At 41.2% G+C, this 22483-nt stretch overlaps 1 protein-coding gene across 4 annotated transcripts in view; it reads left to right on the top strand.

Moving 5' to 3' along the window:
• The window catches only part of dennd5b (DENN/MADD domain containing 5B), a 67327-nt gene that overhangs the window by 11049 nt on the left and 33795 nt on the right, over positions 1 to 22483 (top strand). For 2 of the 4 annotated variants that reach the window (XM_046378494.1, XM_046378495.1), the window contains exon 2: positions 18236 to 18295. The exons of the other annotated variants lie outside the window; for them this stretch is intronic. In XM_046378494.1, coding sequence (XP_046234450.1) covers positions 18236 to 18295 — 60 coding nt within the window. The remainder of the gene's footprint in view (positions 1 to 18235; positions 18296 to 22483) is intronic. 4 annotated transcript variants of the gene reach the window in all.

A 22483-nucleotide genomic window follows, 5' to 3' on the forward strand; every position in this document is an offset into this window, starting at 1 on the left:
GTTTCAGGGCACTGAATGTCCCCTGCAACAAATAAATGAATATTTTTATTCAGCAGGCAACGCTATGGAGGACACCTGCGCGCACATATCACTTACATCACACACGGTATGGGGCTAAAGCAGTCACAGTGAATTTTGGCATTGAAAATAACAGTTGTCATTGGAAGCAAAACGTGAACTGAAAAGGAAACACTGGCATTGAGACATTTATGTTGGAAAAAGTTGAACTGGCCCTGACACAAATATTTGGCTGTGAAAAAAAATTAAGAAATTATTACTATTTCATTTTGCATTGACAGTCCTATTCATGCTGGTCTTTTTTTCAGTCACAGTCTTTTTTTATCTATGCTTGTGTCGGTTTTGTTTTTTCAGTGTCACTGTTTTTCAGTTTCAACTCTCTGTCATGGTTTTGGTGTGGAGAGGAAGGCTTTGGGGGGAAATAAACTATGATTTGCATATCCTCATGCTAATGAAAACATTGCAATCTGTCTAATCGTGTGATAAGAAATAATTTTCTGTTATGTTTCATGTTTAAAGCCTTCCTACAAACCCAACAACACATTGCATCAGATCGAAACAACTAAATAATGAGTTTCAGGTGATTTTTTAGCATCATTAGCATTATTAGCATTATTAGTGCAGGTTCAGGGCAGTGAGGAATTGGCCCAGCATGATTATGTCACAGCACACAGCCGCTCAACGTAAATCGCCCAAAATGGGTTCAGCAAAGAGCCAAAATCTCCTTCCATCATCACCGATTAATTGACTCTGACATTGACTTATTTTGTATGTGTGTGATCGAGCTTTGGGTCACATTCCCTCTCACCCAGACAACATCCCCGGTCCTCCTATGAAAACAACATCAGGTTATGTAATTGGGCCATCGGTGGACTTGTCAAGGCAGATTAGAGAAACTTGGCAGCTATTTCTGAAGCAGTGGCGAGATTGTTTTTGCCAGAGGAGTGAGGGGTAAAACGTGACAAGAAATTAGGAATCTGAAAGGAGCACGGATTGATGGGAAAAGAAGTGATGTGCTGCCTGTCATCAAAGGAAGTTTGACTTGATACTAACTTGAAAATGAACTCTTTTGCACCAAAAGTATCAAAATGAGATTTTCTGACATGTGTAGGTCAGTAGTTTCAGGCCTGTTTTTATAGGTGTATCAAACAGATCTTCTCTGGAAAGGCATTGTGGGAAATATACCATATCACTAACTGACGCAACACAGACTCTGAAAAAGTAAAATAAAACTTGCCATCATAAACTGGTGACTTTTGTGGAGTATTTGAGGATATTTCCTTTAAGGTGCCAACAAGGTCGATTGTGCATTTAGAAATGGATGGTCTGGCTGCTGAGAATGAACAGACTCCCATTAACACCAAGCTACACACCAGATATGGTTATAAAGGAGAGATGTGGTGGTATTATCTTACAGCCCGAGGGATGTGTGATGACTCATGAGGTAGCCACACTGATTCTCAACACACTCATAGTTGGCTGAGCTTTAAAGCTGGACGAATCAGTATTTGTATAATAGAAATGGATCAACTGACGGAGAACGTTTACAGTGATGGACCCACAGACAATTTATCTTCTGCTTGAGCTCTTCAGTGTTTTAGCCCCTTTCAGCTTGTTGCTTTGGTTTTAATGACTGAACTCTACTCCACGGCCCAAATTTCTAACAGGCTTTGCGTACATGTCTGTAATATTTAAGCCCAAGCCGAGATGACCCTGATGATATCACGGTGATGTCATCTGGGTTATTTTGTAAGACTTAACAAACCTCCAGAGCCACAGAAGCTAACTCAAACTGTAAGAGTCCTTGTATGTCAAAAACAATGAAACTGCTCTGTCCTTATTTAGTTGTTGTGCTTTGATATTTTGTAAAAATAGTAATCTTTTAATTACGGATGATTTGAAACTGTTCTCTGTACACCAGCCCAGTGCTCACAGCTGTTTTTATCTGAGCTTTGACAGGTGTTTCCTAGCTGGTTTGAAAAGAGATTGGATATTTGCATGAAGCGCACCAGTGAGTTGTGTCCCTGTTCCCCAGTGTAGGTCTGTGGTCAGTGTCAGAGCACCTTCAGTCATGTGGAGTAATTCAGAAATTCAACATCTGAGTGTTAGATCTTGTGTAATGTGATGATGTATTATTGTTTTGTTTCGTGTTTCATCAGACATTTAGTAGTAGGGCTGAAATGTCATATGTTAGGGCTGAAATGTCATATGTTGATATAAGTCAGGTCATATCCAGATAATATGGATGTTTTTGCACATTTTTCTGCATTATGAAATGACCACATGGAAGGACCTCTTTCCTTCTACATTATTTTCTGCCATTTAGAACCCTTGTGCATATTTTCAGTTAAGCATGTAACAAATACAAAATTATCTGAATTGGTAAATAGAAAACACATGATTCTTGTTTGTGTGATAAAGAGGTTAGTGGTGTTTGTGTTGGTGTAACTGCGGTGAGGAAATGTGGTGTTTACTCGCAGGCTACTTTAAGTACCTTTCTACCTCTGTCACCCCGACTTGCCCCTGCTCGCCCATCCTCGCTTCCTTCTGTTTCTCCTTGCGTCTGCTCTGTTGACTTTCTTTGTCGTCAGCAGGATGTTTCATTAAGTCGACAAGTCACGTTTTGGATTTTTTTCCCCGCCCACGACTTCCACACAACAGCAGTTGAGCCACACGTGGAGGGCCCTTTGTGGATGAAGACATAGCCCGTCAAAACGCTCAAAACCAACGTGGTATCGAATGACTCTGCAGCAGCCGGGAGCACTGACAAGCTTTTAGGAAACGAGACTCACATCAAACAGGATGAAAAATGAGCACATTTGTCTCTTTTTGATTTGGATGTCATTAAAGCCTTCACATCGCCGAGAGCTGCTTCCTGTCATTCTGTGCTGCTTGCCAAATTATTGCTGAGTGTGAGTGAGATATGTGGCACACTGACTTAAACAACGTGTTATCTCGCAGCCCTGTTCCCTTTTTGAAGCTAAACCTAAGCAAGCCCGCAGAAACATTAGTATGGTCCTGTGGCTGGAGTGACTCAGAACTTTCTGTCATCTTCGGCTTTTACTCACTCCCGTGAGTTTCTGAAATAAAAAGGACACTCTCTGCTTCCGGTGTCTCTTTCTTGCCTTTCATTTTTCCAGTCGCATTACATCGGCTGTCCTGCTTGAAGGCTAAAGTATGGGACGTAGCACTGAAGAAGCTTATGCAACTGTCCTTAATGTCCTGCTCATCCTTTGGGCCATTTGAACAAGCATGTCTCTGCCTGTCACTCTCTATCTTTTACTCTTGGTCTGTTTTTATCTCTGCTCCAAGCCTTCATGCTTTCCTTTTCAAGCAACCTCCTTAAACCTCAGGCCCCCCTTCGCGGTCCTCTGGGTTTGATAGGAGCCAGAGGGGTGTACCCATTATAACACATAACCAGTGTTGCCCCCTAATTGTCAATTGTCCACCATACGCTCAGGTAGTCCTGCGTGATGAGATGAGGGGCCTGCTCAGTGGGCGATGTAATTAACATCTGTCTGGGTTCAAATGGGATGACGTAACCTTCCATTAACAGCAGCCCTTTAGCCTCTTCTGTGTGCTACAGGACACACTGGGGTTGCCATGGAGATGAAAGCGTTTAAGCAAGACAAATTATTTCGCTGAAGGGGGCTGATGAGCTAAAGAGAGCGCCCAGCATCTTTGAACCCCCCCCGCCCCGTCTTTTCTCCTTCTGATTATATGCAGTAATTTATGCTGACTGTCAGCTGGCCAGGCTTGAAAGCATTTAGCTTTATTGTGTTTTCCCACCCTCCTTTCCAACACACACACATACACAAACAGGTATGACTGACATGCAGGATGTGAAACCACCATGTTTCTTATATTTTCTCATTGTTCAGTGGGTAGTTTTCCAGTGCAGCTCCAGGCAGACAAGTGTAACATACTCACAGCTTACTGCTAGCCCACAAATGTAGTGTCACTCTGTATTCTGTATGAGGTTGATGGTGGATAAATATCACCAAATATCACCATACTTTTGTCATTTAACAAGAAACAAAACGTCATACATTGTCTTCTTCCATTGTCTCAAAAATTGAGGATTTGCTGCCTTTTTCTCATTTTGTCAATCAGCTCTCTGAGACTGTAGACTAAATGATTGTTCAATTAATCAGCAGATCGATCATGAAACTAATTGTTAGGTACACATCAAGATCTGAGCTGTAAGCGGAAGTGCCATGAATGAACTGGGAAGAAAACACCCCGTCTTAATTATTAAAGGTTACAGATGACTCCTTGGTTTTATTGCCCTGTTAAACCGATGTTCACTAAAGATCACAGATCTCCTGGAGACGTCCCGGTATTGTAGGAGCGATCACTGCTCTTAGTGTCAGGATCTTCAGAGCCTTCTTCAAGTTTGGCTATGGATAAATATTTGTGCCTAGAGCCTAATTAAGCCAACTGAATATCTTTTTTTTTTTTAAACAAAAGAGTCCTTTCTACATTTACAGCTCTGATCACACATAGAGGTTATCAGAGAAGGCCTCACTCACACCTCACTACATTGTTCACTCCTTCAGTGCTGCTGTATACACATTCCAATAATCTTTTTTATACCGCATCAATATATTTTGAGAATAATGCTGCAAAACTTACATTTACATTCAAGAATTAAAAGATAAATGATCTTCCCTTGCCTTACTGTCTATCCCTGGAAGAATTGGAATGCATTTTGTGCCACATGCTAAAAAAAGGAGTGGTAAAGTTTTTACATTGTGGTTGAAAGTTAGGAAGCGGTTGGTGTGAGGTCTAGTAATTGTCAGACTATGATGGGAATGTAGGCCCTAAGGATTTAGAACAATATGTTGTAAGCCTCACTAGGAGATCTGAAGTCGCAGATCTCAAGGGGAAAATCAATCAGAGTCAAAGATCAGCCACTGTCTGCCCACAGTTATTTAAGCTTACTTGCGGTAAGGTGAAACAACAACATGAAAGTCAACGCTTCACAGCACTATGGCTTATGCACTCTGCTCTGCCGGAAACTTTGAATGTGAAGCATCTATGCAAGAAGTGTTGAGTGTTTCATTCTAGTTAACTTATCAGTAATCAAAAAACAAAAGAATATAAGTGACTGCAAATAATTAATGAATGATAACAGTATTTCTGTGAGTCTCGCGTGACTTTGTTGTTGTACTCCTGCTGTAACATTCTATTAAAACTGGGTTGACGGCTCACCTGGTAAGCTGAAACTGCTAGCTTTCTCTTTCACTTAAAGGTATTATATGTGACACCTCTGCATTAAAATGTCTAAAATGACTAGACCTTTTTTTGTTACACATATATTTTCTTGACTACAAGAGAATAAAACTTCAAAACATCACCTCGCCTGCGAACAGTTCTGCCTGAGTCACGTCAGGTAGTCTTTCAACAGCAGCGGTGGTTGTTTAACAGTGATGACAACAACTTCCATGATCCCACACTTCTGTACAATGTCTAGGTCTTTTGTTTATTCGTTTTTTTGAGTTGAGAGAGCCCTAGGGCCAGAACTTAGGTATTGTGTCTGTAAGTCCAAAATTTGACTTTTAGCACAAACCCAGCTCCGATCATCCAGACTGTGACAACACTCCCTACGGCTGTGTTGGGAGGGATTCAGTTACCGCGTTGTCATGTCGACTTTAAAAGAGCGGCAGTGTTTCTGTCCCGTGTAATGAAACATTGGCTCGGCTCACTGCGAAGCGGTACACTCTCCGTCATTTTCTCTTCCTCCCACTGTCTCGTTGTGACAGTTTTGTTTGTATTCCCCCACATGGTCTTCATGTCTCTTCTGCCCTTTGCTTCATGTTTGTCTCTCACACCTCGCCGTCACACGTCTCGCTGTGTCTCTGGATTGCTGCGAGACTGCGAGGGTTGTCATCCCTCGCTGTGGATTGCTACATCTTTTTGTGTGATCCTTGTCGCACTCTCTGTTCGTCTTTCCTACTCATTCAGACAGAACATGCCTGCTTTTGTCCCCTCTGCCAGCAGTGATCATGTTTTGTCACGCTCACCAGTTTGCGGCTTTGGGTTGTTTTTTTTTTTGACACGGAATTACTGTTCTGTTTTTCCAAAGCATCTAATCAGAATTAAACTGCCGTTGGTGAAACACATCACCTTTTCAAAAAATGCTTTACATTAAAAGCTTGTTATTATTAGACCTTTTGCTAGACCTAATTGCTAGTTTTTCCTTATCATTTCTGTTTTGCCACTCTCAACAAGTTGTGTAGAGTCAGCAAATAGTTATAAAATGGTAATGATAATAGGTAATAAATGTGAGCCCACAGTTCAGAAAGTGTTAAGTTTCACTGGCATAAGTTTAACACCAAATAACAAATAATAAAGTGGACAGCATATCAAGAAACAGGGAGGCTTCTATCTAATGTCTGATTAAATCTGGCTATAAAACAGAGCAAATTGGAATTGTATCAGTAAACTTATTTTAAATCAAGGCCCCCTTCTCTCTGTGGATGTGGTAAATAATGGTGAGAATTTACACTTTGGTGAAAGAATCTACATTCTGGTTTCCTCTGTGAACATCTGGATGAGGCTAAATGAACTTTTAAAAGTCATCATGGATTCAGCAAAGCCAGATGAGACCTTAGCCTAACAGACACACCTGAATGCTTGGTAATGAATTTAGATCTTGTGTCATGGTCAGAGTCACTCCCATCAGGCACATCACCGTCACCACCTTGTTATAGCTTTGCAGCTGCTGTGAGAACAGCTCTGGTTCGGTGACGCACATACAGCAGCTCAGATGGCTGCTTCCTGCGAGCTGTTTACCATTTTAAAAGAGACCGAGGGAGCAGTGTTTCTCATCCCTGTGGGATCTAGAGTTAACTTTTATTTATGCCTCATTGGGTGGTCGAGAAAAACGCTTCTTAAAAGGAATAGCTGAAAAAGTTACAAACCTTGTTCAGTCGTTATATCCATTTTAACAGAGTGCTGTTGTAGCTGTCGCCTTACAGGCCACCTGGAGTCATACCCTGCTGGCCGTGAGATAGAATTTAGATTTAAGGTACTTCCACATTGGCTTCACTCAGGAGCTCCATCCAGACTTTATACAGTCATTGGTTTCCATTCACCTGTTTTTATATTTCAACAATTTAAAACAGTTGAAATATGTATTGTTAAAACAAAGGTGCACACATTACGATCAATTTACTAGTCATAAGGAGTAGTGCTCAGCCTGTGGAAACAGTTGTTTATAATATCTTCTTTTGCTCAGGAGGACCTTTGCCAGAGGACTACAGATTTAAAATAGAAAGCCTGCATCACAAGCTGGGACACACTTGTACATCATATAATCTGTATTCTGCGATTGACTGGCCACCAGTCCAGGGTGAACCCCGCCTCTCGCCCGTAGTCAGCTGGGATAGGCTCCAGCTCCCCCGCGACCCTGACGGATAAGCGGTATAGAAAATGGATGAATAATCTGTATTTTTAGTGCTTATGTAATGTTCTTTGGTTTTCTGGATATTGAATTCATTTACCTGGTGAACACATGTCAACGTAGACCTCTCGCTGGGTTGCAGTTGGTTTTTAGTTGGTTTGGTGGAATGGTGTAAGTGGTGTGAAATATAGCATTGTGGGTATCTCACTCTTCTCAGTCTGCTGACACAGTTGTGTCATGAGTAAAGAATGCTGGGCTCATGCCACTGTGGCAACCGCAGCTTAACAGGGATAAATGGACTTGTGGGGACACATTTTCCCCTCCAAATCCCCGAGAGTATGGATGTGACAATGCACTATCATCCTGCATAAGTAAACACACCCTCCTTTATCAGGTCCATCACTGTTTTCATTCAGTGTTGTGATGGTAATCTGCACTCTTTTCATCATTTCGTTCTAAAAGAGCTCATAACAAGGTGCAGCAGCTAATCTGCTAATACAGTCAGGTGACACTGAGTCATGAAGCAGGGACATAAAAGCCTCCCATGATGGAAGGACCCAGGGGAGGGACCAGAGCATGTGCCTACATGAAAATGAACCCACAACCCTCAACACCTCCTGCCCCAGCCTCCTCCTTTCTTCTGGTTCCTTCTTCCTCCCTCTCTCCCTCCTTCCTTCACCTTAAAGTGAACAAAAGAAGAAAGCAGTGTTTGACAGCGTGACAAAATAATGACATCACCGCAGTTGCATCCTGCGGCCGGCCAGTACAGCTCTGAATAGGGCTGATAGAGACAGCTTAGTCAAGGCGCTAGAACAGTAGACCGTTGTAACACACACACTCTCTCTGTCTCTTTCACACACTGACACCCACCCCAGCTCTGATTCTCATCATTTAAGGATAATTCATAATGATTAAAAGATTAGGAGGCGTTAACCTCTGTCTCCCCACCACCCAACAACAGCCATCCCCCATCTTTAATTGACCTGTTGCCAAGGTGACAGATGGGTGCTGCTCTCACCCAGTGAGTGCCAGGCGTTGGCAGCCCAGCCTGGCACAGCAGGCCGGGCACTCACTCCATTTCAAGAGAATAAGAAGATTGAGTGTGTGTTTTGTGCACATATAATCTGTTTGGATGCTTTGTGTGTGTGCGTGCGTGTGTGTGTGTGGCCAGGCCGGCTGCCCTTTTGCAGCAGGTGCTGCTGGTGGAGCACTGGGTGTTGGAATGTGTTGTTGAAGCCAAATTGTTGAGAGTTATGGGAACTGTTGCTCACTTGTAGCGAGGTTTTGGCCATGAAGAAAAATTCTTCTGAACTGCTGCTGAATGCAACAGCAGTGGACCTCCAAAAATATTTTGCGCTTCTATTTCCACATCAGTTCTTGCAGTGATTGTGTTTTCTCTACAGGCTCTTTGTGTCCAGAATGTGTTGTGGCTCTCATGCACGACTGACTCTGTGATGATGATTTAATGTCAGTAGACATTCAGGATATTCACAGACAGATGAGTTTGAACAAACACAAGACTTACAAAACCCGGGGAGTGTAAATGATGACGACCACAGCCCAGCTTTCAAAGCCATGAATGCACAGCATCTGAAGCTTCGTGCTCCAGGTGAAATCCTGACAGTGTCGTCTCTCAGTTGGCTGGTGATTGCAGTTTGCTTTTCTGTCTGCTGAGCTCGCTCTGCTTCCAAAGGACGCATACACAGTAGGGCATTGAAGTGGGGGCAACAAAGCCTGTCAGTCAGTCACGCTCAGTGACCGTGAAGTCTACACGCGCACACACACGCACACAATCGCACAGATTCACACTCCTAGATACGAGTATCTGATCAGTGGGTCTAGCAGGGCAACAGGCTCCACATGCATTATGCATCAGTGTCTGCAGCCAACGTATGATTATATGTTCTTCTGTCTTTCTTGTATTTTCTGCACGTGTGTGTGTGTGTGTGTGTGTGTGTGTGTGTGTGTTTGCGTATTAACATACTAGTGTAAATGTATTCTGAGAACACTCTCTTGGGGCCTATTGCATGTAATTAGAGGTGCATTAAGTGATTTGTGGCTCTAATGATGCAGTATGTGTCATATAATAACCTACCCCTGACACTCGAGGGGGGACAAGATGAACTGGCTTTGTGTTGGTGTGTGTGTTGATGGAAGTGACCTCATTATGTTGATGATTGTCGTAAGAAAAGGGGAAACTGGAGGATGGGTGAAGAAATCTCATTTTGCAGCAAAATGTTCAACTTTAGCATGAGAGAAGATTACATGCACCCACCCACCCAGCCTCCACCTCCCAAAGACATCCCCAAATGTAATAGGCACACAAAACTAAAAATCAGAAATTTGTACTTAAGAAAGTTTAAGCTATCCATTATTTATTGAATAATTGCTTGCTATGATTGGACAGTCACTACTGCAAAAGTACTAAATAATTATCCAGTTTTTCTTTTATTTTTTCACTAATCTTGTTGATTAACTGATTAATCGTTTCAGTTGAATAGTTATAAAACATATTTAATAAGCTTTTCATAGCGCTGGGCGATAAAACGATCTTGATAGGAGATTTGATAAAATGTATGTGGATAATGCTGTACGTTAGTTTCGATTATTATTAGCTAGGTAGCTATGCAATGTTAACACATTGCTGGCTTCAGAGAAAAACAATCTTTGTCGTGCACAATCCACACCAGTTTTATAAAGTTATGATATTAATGAGAAACCCTGTGTGAAGCTCTTTTGGTTAAACGCTCTAATCAGTGTCACAAGTGGTTGAAAGGGTGATGGTTTATAAGGAGACTGTGTAGAGAATACAGAAAGAGGGAGGTAGAGACAGAGCATGCACACACACACACTCACACACAGGCTTCATTGATCTGTTGTTGCTGAATTGTTGCGCGGCTGCAGTTTTGCAATTCAATTCTGGAGGCAGCAGTGAGGCCCGATCATCCCTTATGCTCTTAACACACTCTCATTCACTTTTAATGGCGGAGCTGCTTTCACAGTCCTGGGGTATCACATGGCAACCGGACATTTACACCTTGATGAGGGGGAGAGGAGAGGAGCTGATGAATGAGTAAATAGATTGTTTTTACTCCCTGCTTGGATTTCAGTTGTTGAGCAAGTTAATATATATACATATATATATATATATATACACACACACACATATATATATATATATATATATATATATATATATACACACACACACATATTACATCCATTTTCTATATCGCTGGTTGTGAGGGGGGCTGGAGCCTATCCCAGCTGACTACGGGCGAGAGGCAGGGTACATCCTGGACTGGTCGCCAGTCAATCGCAGTGCTGACTCACAAGGACAGACAGCCACACACTCTCACACGCACACAATTTAGAGTAGCCTTAATGTGCATGTTTTTGGGATTGTGGGAGGAAGCTGGAATACCCGGCGAAAACCCACTCAGGCACAGGGAGAACATGCAAACTCCACATAGAAGGACCAAGACCGGGCTGTGGAATTGAAACGGGCTTTTTCTGCATTCTGAAGGTACATGGTGTGTGTGTGGTTTCTTGGTTTGATTACCAGCAAAAAAGCTAAGGTTGCATCCTCCATCAAAAGTAATCCTGGTTGGACAGCAAGGACAGCAACATGCACGGAAAACTGAGATCACAAAATTCAAGTAAAACAGACTCACAAAAGATTTATTGGTGAGTAATGTTTTGCAGTTTAGTTAAGATTGCCATGATTGTTACTTTTGTGCAGTTCGAGCTGTAACAACACTTCAAAAGAAACAGAGATAAAGCCAAAAAGGTAAAGATACAGACCACCCGGTGGAAGAGACTCCTCCATAATGCAAAAAGACCTCTTAAATTGGGTACCCTGAGAGTTAAATCATAGTGCAGACTGAGGACGATAATGAGTGCATTATTGTGAATATGAAGCTGGCTGAACATGGCCAGTCCTCTGCATCAATACAGAGTCCCGGGGGGGTGGGGGCTTTGGGAATGATACTGACTCACCTGATGTAATTGCTTTTGTTTGCTGTACAGCGAGCTGATGCAGCTTCTGTGCCCTTCAGAAGGAAGGCAGATATTTACTGGTTCTCTTTTAATTTTGTACATACATACATACATGTGGCATAGGACAGTGTAGCAAGCAGAAGTAATTCAGAACTTGGATGACGTAAAACTCCACAGAAAATGAAGATGTGGCTAAGCCGGATGTGTTTTTGGTGGCAGTTGTCTCTTGAAACTGCTTTAATTCGGTGTCATGCAGTTATTTTAGAACTTTAGAATATCAGAACCACATTCAAACACCAATTCATCACCTTAAGTACGCTGTTCTTGGAGCATCAGACCAATACTTAATCAGCTTAATGCTGCGTCTTATCGATTTCATGCCAATACTAATCATTATAATGACTCAAAACTGCTTTATTGAACATGCAAGAATCTATGGATGTTGAGTGTGTGTTCGAGACCTCATTTGAAGTAGGATGATTGGTTACCTGATCCAAAGTGTGTCCAAACTGTACATTTTTCCCACTGTGTGTGTGTGTGTGTGTGTGTGTGTGTGTGTGTGTGTGTGTGTGTGCGCGTGTGTCTATGTCTATGGTGATTTCATCTGAAGTGTAAGATTGGTCAGATAAGAGTGAACAGAGCTGGGCAGACAAACAGGCAGCAGTGCAGTGATGGAAGAAGCAGATAATGGCGACAACTCTGTGTGTGGTTTTCCTCTCACACAGCAGCTGACTGTTTCCCTCACTTCTGACTTATCCACAATTTGAGTGACATCTCATTTCACAGAATGACTGGTGAGGGTTTCAGTTCAGATGTTGCAGTGTCAGCATGTGATAAAGAAAAAAATAAGCTCTTTTTTGCAGAATGATGGAACTGATAGAATCTTTCTGTGCGAGCAGCTCCATCATTTACCTTTCTGCATCTGAGGGTAGAATGAGTTGTATGTCCTGGATGCTACCAGAATTACTTAAAGAGCCAGTGGATGGCAGTGGATTATGTTGTAGTACATTATCAAGAAATTTTTAAATAATTAATTAATTGATTCATTGATTATTATTATTATTATTATTTAATGTTATCATTTGGTACAGGGTAACCATATTGCACCTACGGGTTCCTGACCTGGTGGAGTACCAAGCATGGACCATTTTCAAAATACTGCTTTGCGGTGCATTCAAGGACATGGGATCAAGTACATTATCAGAAATTCAGTAATAGATTACAAACGGTAAGCAGAGATGGACATTGGATGGACAAGGATTATAGGATTTGCTTGTGTCAGTCACTTAGAACATGAAATGGAGAAAAATTAGCAAACTGACTGAGTTTCACCGTGATGGGTAATTGGATTTAAGTCTGCACATTTCAGTATTTTCACATTTCATATGAGTCCTTATTCATGTTCCAGCCAAGTGCTTCTCCTTTATTCATTAGTACAGTGGTGCACAAACCTGCAGCATCATGTAACCAGAAGATGTGAAAAATCTGTATTAACTCTTTTGCGCTCATTGAAATAATTTTTGATTGTTTATCTCACAGGATAAATTTGAACCAAGCATTTATTTCAGTGACGGTCTGTTAGACAGTGTTGAACTTTAAGGGGATGCACACATTTTTTAGTTTTTCAGCGATATCAGTTGCTGGAAATTGGACCTTTTTACAAAGCAAAGTTCTATTGGGGGAAACAAACACAACAATACAGCAACAGAGGAGGAAAGTGTCCTATCTCTAAATTCAAGACAGAATGATGGGAGAGACCCGCAGAGGTAGCAGACTTCATAAATGTTTTTTTTAAAGCAGTTGTGGAGACAGAAATCTGTTCACACAGTCACATTGTGAGGACCCAACTTACTTATGGTGACAAAATGCAAGTCCTCACAATGTAAATCATTAAATATCAGGTTGGGGTTAGAGTTAGGGTTAGGTAAGTAATGGTTATTGTTATGTTTAGGTGGTGGTTAAGCCTCCAGGAAATTAATGTACAGTCATGAAAAATTATTAGAACACCGTTGTTTTCTTAAAATTCTTGTTCAATTTTATGCTGTTATCTTCAATTAATTTCAAGTAATAGGCTGCTCTGGCAGTCCGTAGGGCCTTCCTATATAATCTAAGACTGTCTTGCCAGATTGAGCGAGATTCAATAAGTTTGGAGGAACGCCTTTTCCTTTCAAGTTTTTGCGCATTTTGCTTTAACTTGCACAACTTGCACAGCTTTAACTTGCTTTAACTTGAACAGGCGTTCAAAGTAACAATGTGAAATTACTAGCAATAGTGAATAGTAATAACTTAAGCGATATTAAATTAAAGCGCAGACGGAGCTGCTCGTAACACCAGTAACACAACAACAGGAAATGACGTAGGACACTTACCGCAACAGGAAGTCACCCAGAGGCCGCGCATAGTTTCCGGCGGCCCATTCACATTCAGTTCTAGGGACAATTTAGAGTGGCCAATTACTTTTTAGGTCTTTAGATTGTGGGAAGAAGCCGGAGCACCCGGAGTGAACCCTATCTCGGACAGGGAGAACATTCAGACTCTGCACGAAACTTTCCAGCAGCCCATTCACATTCAGTTCTAGGGACAATTTAGAGTGGCCAATTACTTTTTATGTCTTTAGATTGTGGGAAGAAGCCGGAGCACCCGGAGTGAACCCTATGTCAAACAGGGAGAACATTCAGACTCCGCACAGAAGTTTCCTAGCGGGCCGGTGGGCTCCAGCCTAGAACCTTCATGTGCCACCGTGCTGCTCATTGCATTTATCCATCACACTCTGTCAGCCCCGCAATTTGGCACATTAATAAAAGTGAATTCACTTACCTGTTTACTCTCTGAGCAGATAAGTCAATCTTTTCCGCAATGTTCTCCGTCGTTTCGTTGGCTGGCATGTCTCAGGCTTCTGATCAGGCCTGTCCGGTTGAGGCTCCAGTGGTGTCTCTGCCTCAACTGGATCAGGCCTGTCCGGTTGAGGCTCCAGTGGTGTCTCTGCCTCAACTGGATCAGGTCTGTCCCATTGAGGCTCCAGTGGTGTCTCTGCCTCAACCGGATCAGGTCTGTCCCATTGAGGCTCCAGAGATGTCTCTGTTGCTGGCCGTCTTAGTTCTTCTTCAAGCTCCAAAGCTCTCTTTTTCAACATGTTAATTAGATCCTCTGCAATCTTGTTATGTTTGACAAGCACTTCAGATTTCAAATTTTCCAAGGTATCAGTCAAGGATTTCTTCTTTTTTTTCATTTCCTGTAATTTGGCCCTAATTATCTCACCATCCTTGACATGTTCTTTAAGGCGGTCAAATTCAGCTTGGAGCTCTGCAATTTCTTTCTTATCTGACTCGTTCATCTGAAGCAGTTCAGCATAGCAACTTTTTGTGTGATCTATTTGTAGTTCTGTGCTGTGACGCATCTCACTGATCTCATTCAACTTCTGATTTATTATCTCTTCTTTCTCCTGAAGCTGTTGTTCAAACTTTTTTCTCTTTAAAAGTCTGTTTTTCACTATAAGCAAATTCTCTCTCTGATTCTGCTGTGATGTCAACATAGCTTTGTAAATCTTTTTCTGTTTTTCAAGTTTCCTCTCTAACAGGAGTTTTATCGCTCTCTTTGCCTTGAACTCTGTGATGCGGTCTCTGATGAGGTCCTGTAGTTCCGGATCCAGATCCTCAGGAAGTTCTTTCAGAAAGTCAAAGTCTGGGTGAGATGTTCCGCTGGTCTCCTGGCTGGTGCCAGCTTGGCTGGACAACTGGTCGTTCTCCTGGCTGTTCATGTCTTCTATCTGTCTTATCACTAAAATAGTGATAAAATACTCTAAGAAGACTTTAGCCTCATTTATAAAGTTTTCTGATGATGCAATAAAGCCTTAGAAAGTGGCTTTCATCCCAGCTGCATTCCAGGGATACATCAAAGCCTTTTTAAAGAAAAACAAAAGAAGAGCAATCTGATTGGTTACTTGCCTATCTGGTTACCCCTGGCAACCAGAACTGTAAGGTTGCTCAGGTCACTCATGGCAACCAGATAAGCAAGTAAAACTATGCCCTAAATTTTAAATGGGATGAACTTTTTTCATTTTTTTACATTCAACAACAACATTCAACAAGGGCGGCATGGTGGTGCCAGGAGGGTTCCAGGTTCCAGTCCTGGTCTGGGCCCTGCTGTGTGGAGTTTGCATGTTCTCCCTGTGCCTGCGTGGGTTTTCTCAGGGTTCTCCGGCTTCCTCCCACAATCCCAAAGACCTGCAAATTAGGTTAATTGGCTACTTGACATCACACCCTAGGTGTGAGTGTGTGGTCGTATGTTCTTGTCAGCCCTGCGATCGACTGGTGACCAGTCCAGGGTGTATTCCGCCTCTCGCCTGTAGACAGATGGGATAGGCCCCAGTTCCCCGCAACCCTGACGGATAAGCGGTATTGAAAATGAATGAATGAACATTCAACACAAATTCACCATCATATGTTGCTGCTCTTGTTGGAACAGCTAAGTCTTTCACATGCAACATTCCACAGATTGTTTAATATCACATCATGTCATATGTGACGGTGCTGACCCCAAAGTTAGCCAGAGTGAGTGGTGTTTTTCTCATAAGATCATACAGTTAGCATTACATTAGACATCACATTCCATTTGCCTGAGCATATAGTTTGCTTGCCCCAAAAAACAAAGTGACTCAGCAGCATATGTATTGTTGGGGACTTGAATATTTTTGGTGTCACATGCATGGTTCTCAGCAACAACACACATGAAAATGATCTGTGCATATGAGTATTACATGTGCAAGTAGTAATCCAGTCTTTTCTTAACTGATACAAAACTTGTGTTTTTAGCAGATCCAGAGTAGGATCTGTAGCAATTTTACTGGTGAGCATTTAGCCTTAGCGTTAAACGTTGTTAAACGTTAGCGTTGATGTGATGTTGCTGATGTTTAACATTAACCCAGCCAAAAAGCTTGCAGACGTCTATTAAACGATATTAGCTATCTTAAATTATTTTGATTTTAATTTTTTTGTTCCTTGTTTTCATTTACAGTCATGGAAAAAAATGATTAGACTACCCTTGATTTTTTCACTTTCATGTTCATTTTAATGCCTGGTACCACTAAAGGTATATTACCTGAAGAATGAACACGACAAAAAATGCAGCTGAGAGCATGCCAAGACACATGGCTGCAGTCATCACAAACAATGGTTATGCAAACAAGTACTAATTCCTGTGTGTATCATGTGACTAACAGACAGAAAAGAAAATATGGAATGCGTAAAAGCACTGTTTTGGCAGTACAATGCCACAGCTATTTTGGTTATTATCAAGAAAACCATGGAAAATGGCTAGATAACAGCCCTTAAATTAAACTCTTATGAGTTATTTTTGTTGTTATCACTATATTTGTCCAAACAAATGTAACGTTAGTGGTACCGAGCATTAAAATGAACAATAAATTGAAGAAAACAAGGGTGGTCTAATAATTTTTTCTGTGACTGTAAGTCTGTGTAATGTCCTCAAAAGTGGAAAATGGAAACAAGACTCTCTGTGTGTGTGTGTGTGTGTGTGTGTGAGTCGTAAATATATATCAGCAGTATGTAGTGCTGCTCCTGTCTTGTATTTGTGTACGTGTGTAAGAGAGCAACTTCTGCATCCTTCGGTCTATTTCAGGAATTCAGATTTGTGTCACTGTAATGACCTTGAAATCCACACACATATACACATCATTTCACCATGTTGCATTTTATTATTTTTTTTTACAGCATTAGAAATGACCTTGCTAAACATTTTGGATTGAGACATGGCAGTTAGTCCTGTACTGGCCAGCACTGCAGACAATATTCTGGCCGTGGTGCACCCTGCTTCTCCTCCTTTGAGTTTTGTGTTTATTTTATTCCACTGTCTGTTTATCTGCTTGTTCAAATTATTCAGCGATGATCTGCTACACTGCTATCGTCTATGCTGCTCAAATTCAAGACCACTCCTTTAAAATATTTCAAATGTCTTATGCATCATTTGCCATTATTTTTCCTCAGCCTGACATATGAAGTATTTTTGGAAACCATGAGTTCTAGAGTTTTTGAAATGAAATTCTGTGGATTTGAAAAAAATTTGACTGCACAGTACCGGATGATATTGACTGTGGGCCAATGGGATTTAAGAGGTTAAACTAAGATACCCATGTTGCCTCTGTGGTCTCTGCTTCAGAGTTTCACTGCTGTAAAAATGTGACATGAGTGGTTTGCTGCTCCTGAAGATGTTTGTCACTGTGCAAATGCTGCTGCTTGGTTTGACTCAAGAGTTTGCTCACTAACATTAAACCACAGCCCACTACTTCACTCACAGCACGATCATTCAAGGCAGACCCTGACATGCATCTAAACATTTTCACTGAGTATTGCACCTCTGTAATGGCACTTTTTACCGCCTTAAAGGTGAAAAAATAGTCATTAAAAAGTCTTAATGAGTGACACTTTGCAGACCATGACAACACAATATGTGTCTAATACAGTATATTGCATTTGTCTGAATGTGTGTTTGCCTAATTATTAGGCTATAATATAATAATAATAATAATAAGAAGAAGAAGACTTAAAGCACTGGCTGTCGATGAAAAGTAAAAAGTGCCGTTTCAGAATGCTACAGTAATGCCTCTTTTCAAGCCCATGTGTGTCATGTCTTCAATACTATGCTGTATTGTGATATTGACAGTGTATGTATTATTCATGCTTCACTCATTCTCATACATCGATTAATTTGCTTTTCTGTGCGCATTTGTTTTGACATTGCCCCTTTTTTCTTTGTGTTTTGCTCCATGTTTTTCTGCATGTGGCTCGTCTGTAGCTTTGTACCAGTGGCTAGAAGCAGACCGCCAAGGCAGGGATCCTGATACTGCAGCCAGAGGTAAAACACCATCAACTGTTCCCCTCATTCATAATAGAATGCTACACCTCGTACTGCATGTGTGCATGCCTGCTGTTCATCAGTCAGCTGCTTTCTTAATCTTTGTAAGCTTTGTGATCTAATCTTCCCCAGTATAGATTCGCAGTTCCAAAGTGATTTGACTGGGGAAAAGAAATGGGATTTTCACATAATCACCTCCCATATTTTTCACACTTTTTGTGTCTAAAGGCATTAGGCCCATTTTTGTCTAGGAACCCTCCTAGTAGGGAGCTCAACTTCTAAGACCTGAGCTGCAGCTCATGTTGTTTGGTAATATACAGCTGAATGTTTTTAGAGTTGTGCTCTTAACCCCTCCTGCAAATAACTGAAAAGCTCTCTGAAAAATAAAAAATAAAAAAACTAAATAAAAACTGTGTTAAGTCTGCTTGTCAGATTGGGACCCTTCAAATCCCTTATTGAATCCATATTTTCAAATACAATCAAGACAGTCAGTGAATACATTAAAAATATTGCTTGCAGCCCAAGTGCAACATCACATCAGGATACCGAGCATACCCTGTTCCTTTTTATCTGTTGGTTTCCTCTAATAGTCATAGTCCTCATCAGAGATGCTGTAAATCACCTCCTTACTGTGTACCCAAACTGGCCTCTCCCGGGTCTTGGAGGCTGTGTCCGATCCCAGTCTGGTGTCTGGTCATGTTCAGGCTGCCCGGTTGAGCTGAGCCCCTTTGCTTACCGTCACTTGTCCCGTGATCTGTAGTCGTGATGCAGATACACTTGAGTCAGCTGTAGATTCTATAGCTCCACCTCTAACAGTAGAGCTACAGCCGGCGATAACTACAGCAGATAGTGTAGTGAGCAGCAGTTGGCAGTTACTGCTACTACTTGTCCTGTCCTGTATATTTTTGGAGCCATCTTTGAATTCTGGCCAAATTTTAAAAGGTGCTCCTTTTATAGTTTATAGAACCAAAGTAAAGTTGGAGTAAACCTGCTATCCATTCTTTCATGGAATGAAAACCCCATTTTTATTCCCCATAGAGACTTCACTATGTTTGTGTAAGGCTGACAACCGCCACCACCACCTGGATTAAAACCTTCAATCCATTTCATCCCCTTAGCCTCTCTCTCTCTCTCTCTCTCTCTCTCTCTCTCTCTCTCTCTCTCTCACACACTCTTCCTTTCTTCCTTGTACAGTATTTGGGTCAACTTTCTCTGAGCTTGTTATCCAAATCAGTCTCCCTTGTCCTCCCTGATTGTTGATGACTATTTTTATCTTCACGTATATCCGAACCTTGATGAGGAAAAAAAAAAATCAGTCATCCTGTTTCCCTTCCTCCAGATTATTTTTTGTGTTTTATGTCTGTCTGCTTCCAGCCTGGAGTTTTGGGAGTTAATAGTAGAAGAAGAAACAAAGCAAGCTTCCTCTCTTTTATTTATGTGTTCTTCCCTTCACTTCATTCTTTCCCTTTCACCTTCTGTTTGTCATGGTTAAGGAGTTCACTCTACTTCTACACTTATGCCTGGAGGACACAAAGCCATGGATATCCTGCTGGAGTACACAGTCAAGTAGTGCAATTGAGTGTATTTGGATCTCTCTCTCTCTCTCTCTCTCTCTGTTATTCTCACTCTCACTCTCTTTGTTTTTTTTTCCTTAAATGTCACCCTCTGTCAACAGTAAATGTACGCCCTTAAGTGTGAGTTTATCCAAAGCTTGATATATATTTTTCCTCTGTGCCATAGAGCTCCATTGTTGACCTAAAACTATTACTAACACATCAATGGGCCGTAACGTTTGACACCGACGTCCATTCGCTAACATGAACACACACACGCTGTAGTTTATTTTGACTCAATCTCATGCACACCCCTCCTGCTGTCACAAACACACAGTAGAGCACCAAATGTGGATAAATTCCCCTGCTGAAAATAGTCCCCAACAAATGCGCTATTTCTTCCTGTTTGAGTAACATTTGTTAAAAAAAAGACAAGGTGGCTTTGTAAATTACTGAGATTTTTCTTTTTTTTTTTTTTTTTTAATGAAACACCTACGAGAGCCGCGGGGAAGCCAGTCAGTATGAGAGATGGATTAACTAGATGATTTTCATCTCTTTGTTGATTTGCTGACAATAATAAAAATGTATAAAATATATAGAAAAATGCCCGACTACTTATTTTTGGGGTTTTTTTTGTTGTTCTTTTGCAATTTAACACATCAATCAGTCTGTCAATCCCATGATGCCTTTTCACTCTTCCTGCCCTCCTTTCTCACTTTGCACCTTGCATTTAGCCTCACAGAATCCCAGAGGGCAACTCCTTTGTGTCTTTGTTGGCATCTTTGAATATGAAAAAGGAAAACGGTGGATAGCAAAAATACTCAACATTCACTGGTTCCAGCTTGTTAAAATGTGAGGATTTGAAGTTTGACATATTTAATGTAGATGAAAGGGTAAATTAATTAGTTAAGAAAATAATCACCAGATTTATTGATAATAAAAGGTAAATCAGCACTTATCCACAGTCATTTCCAATCTGCCATTTTATAATATTATCTTTGTGTATCCTGTCTTCCTTGTCTTCTTTTTTCAATCTTTACTAATATTTTCAATTATGCTGCGTGAGTCAGAGTCAGTTTGCCTATCTTGGCCTCCCCCAAGCCCTTGGGACACACCTTGAACAGCCCCCAGACCCGGTGGGAGAAAGCCTGCTCACATGGAAAGAGTTTCTTTGTTTGTTTGGTTGGTTTTCTTTTTGTTTTGTTTTTTTTATCCCATTTGCATTTGTGTTAGCCATCTGGCCCACCCCGAAATGATCAATCTTTAAACGTACAAAACGATCAGTCTGCCCCTTCTCTTTTATTCCTGCGCTCCTTTTCAATGACCCTCTGACCTCGCTTTAATCATAAAAAGGCCCAAACTGTCTAGAGTCAATACACCAGCACTTCCAGTTACAGATTCTATTCACTTATCTGAAATCAATGTCGGTTTGTCCCCACCCTGTAGCTGACTGTTGGAGATCTGGTCGCTGAAAGGAAATGAAATGGTGCGTGGATAGGTGGTGAGAGTTAATATCCCACAGAGAATCATTACAGAGCTGCAGATCTGACCCCAGTATCAGAGCAGCGTCAGCAGTTCACCAGCGAAAAACTCAGACAGTGTTCGTTCTGTTGAGCTTGCATTTTATGTATCTTTGCGATACTTCTAATTGTCCCACTCGAGATGTAAGTCACTGTATTGGTTCATTTCAAATGAATTCTGTCGTCCATCCGTCGCAGTGTTGAACACCGTATCTCAGGAACGGTTGGAGATAGTTTCATAACATCTGCCACAAACATTCACATGGACTCAAAGGTGAACTGGTTAGAATTTGGTCATCAAAGGTCACTGTGATCTCACAAAAGGTGCTTAACAGGTCGTTATTCAACACCATATCTCAAAAACCAAAGGGGAGATTGTGTCCGTATTTCACACTTGTTCAGATACTGAAATGGAACTCAAAACTGTTCTGATTGTATAGATGTGCTGTGCTGAATTTTTATATTCTTTGCAGTAACAACCATTGAATTGCAGTAACAACCATTGAATTGTTTGAACCATTCAACCACAAGCTCATTGGTTTTGATGATTTTGAGCTTTAGGTGACCCTTTAGGTCCTGTGTACTCCTTTGTAGAAGTATTCATATAACTGCGAGGCCATAATTCAAGTTTAATACCTCAGGCAGCTCCGTACGCTGATGAGAATACTGTGACTGGGAAATGAAGACCTGCGAGTCACTTCCTACTTTCCTTTTTGTTTTTTTTTTCTTTTTTTTACAGTTTTGCTTTTTGTGGTGCTGACAGCACTGAAGGATTTGTTCAAGAAAAACCTAATTTTCCCTGTGATTGATTACATGGTTCTTTCACGGAAACTACAGACCTGAAAAAGAGACAAAAAAAAAAATCAAACACAAAGAAAGAAAGATTCCAATGAGAGCCCTTTTATACCTTTTTAATCCCACTGCCAATGGTACCATAATACTGTGTACTGTATACCTTCATTTACCTTAACATTTGTGTTGTTTGCGTTTCTCCCTGAGTTCCCCTGTATGATTTCCTCCTGCCTGAGTGATATTGATAGTGTGACTGTATTTTGAGTGTTTCACAAATAGAATGTAGTGGAGAAAATTTTGAGTCCTGTGAGGGAGGCAGTTGT

Source organism: Scatophagus argus, chromosome 22, assembly GCF_020382885.2.
Source record: "Scatophagus argus isolate fScaArg1 chromosome 22, fScaArg1.pri, whole genome shotgun sequence".
NCBI classification, from domain to species: Eukaryota; Metazoa; Chordata; class Actinopteri; family Scatophagidae; genus Scatophagus; species Scatophagus argus.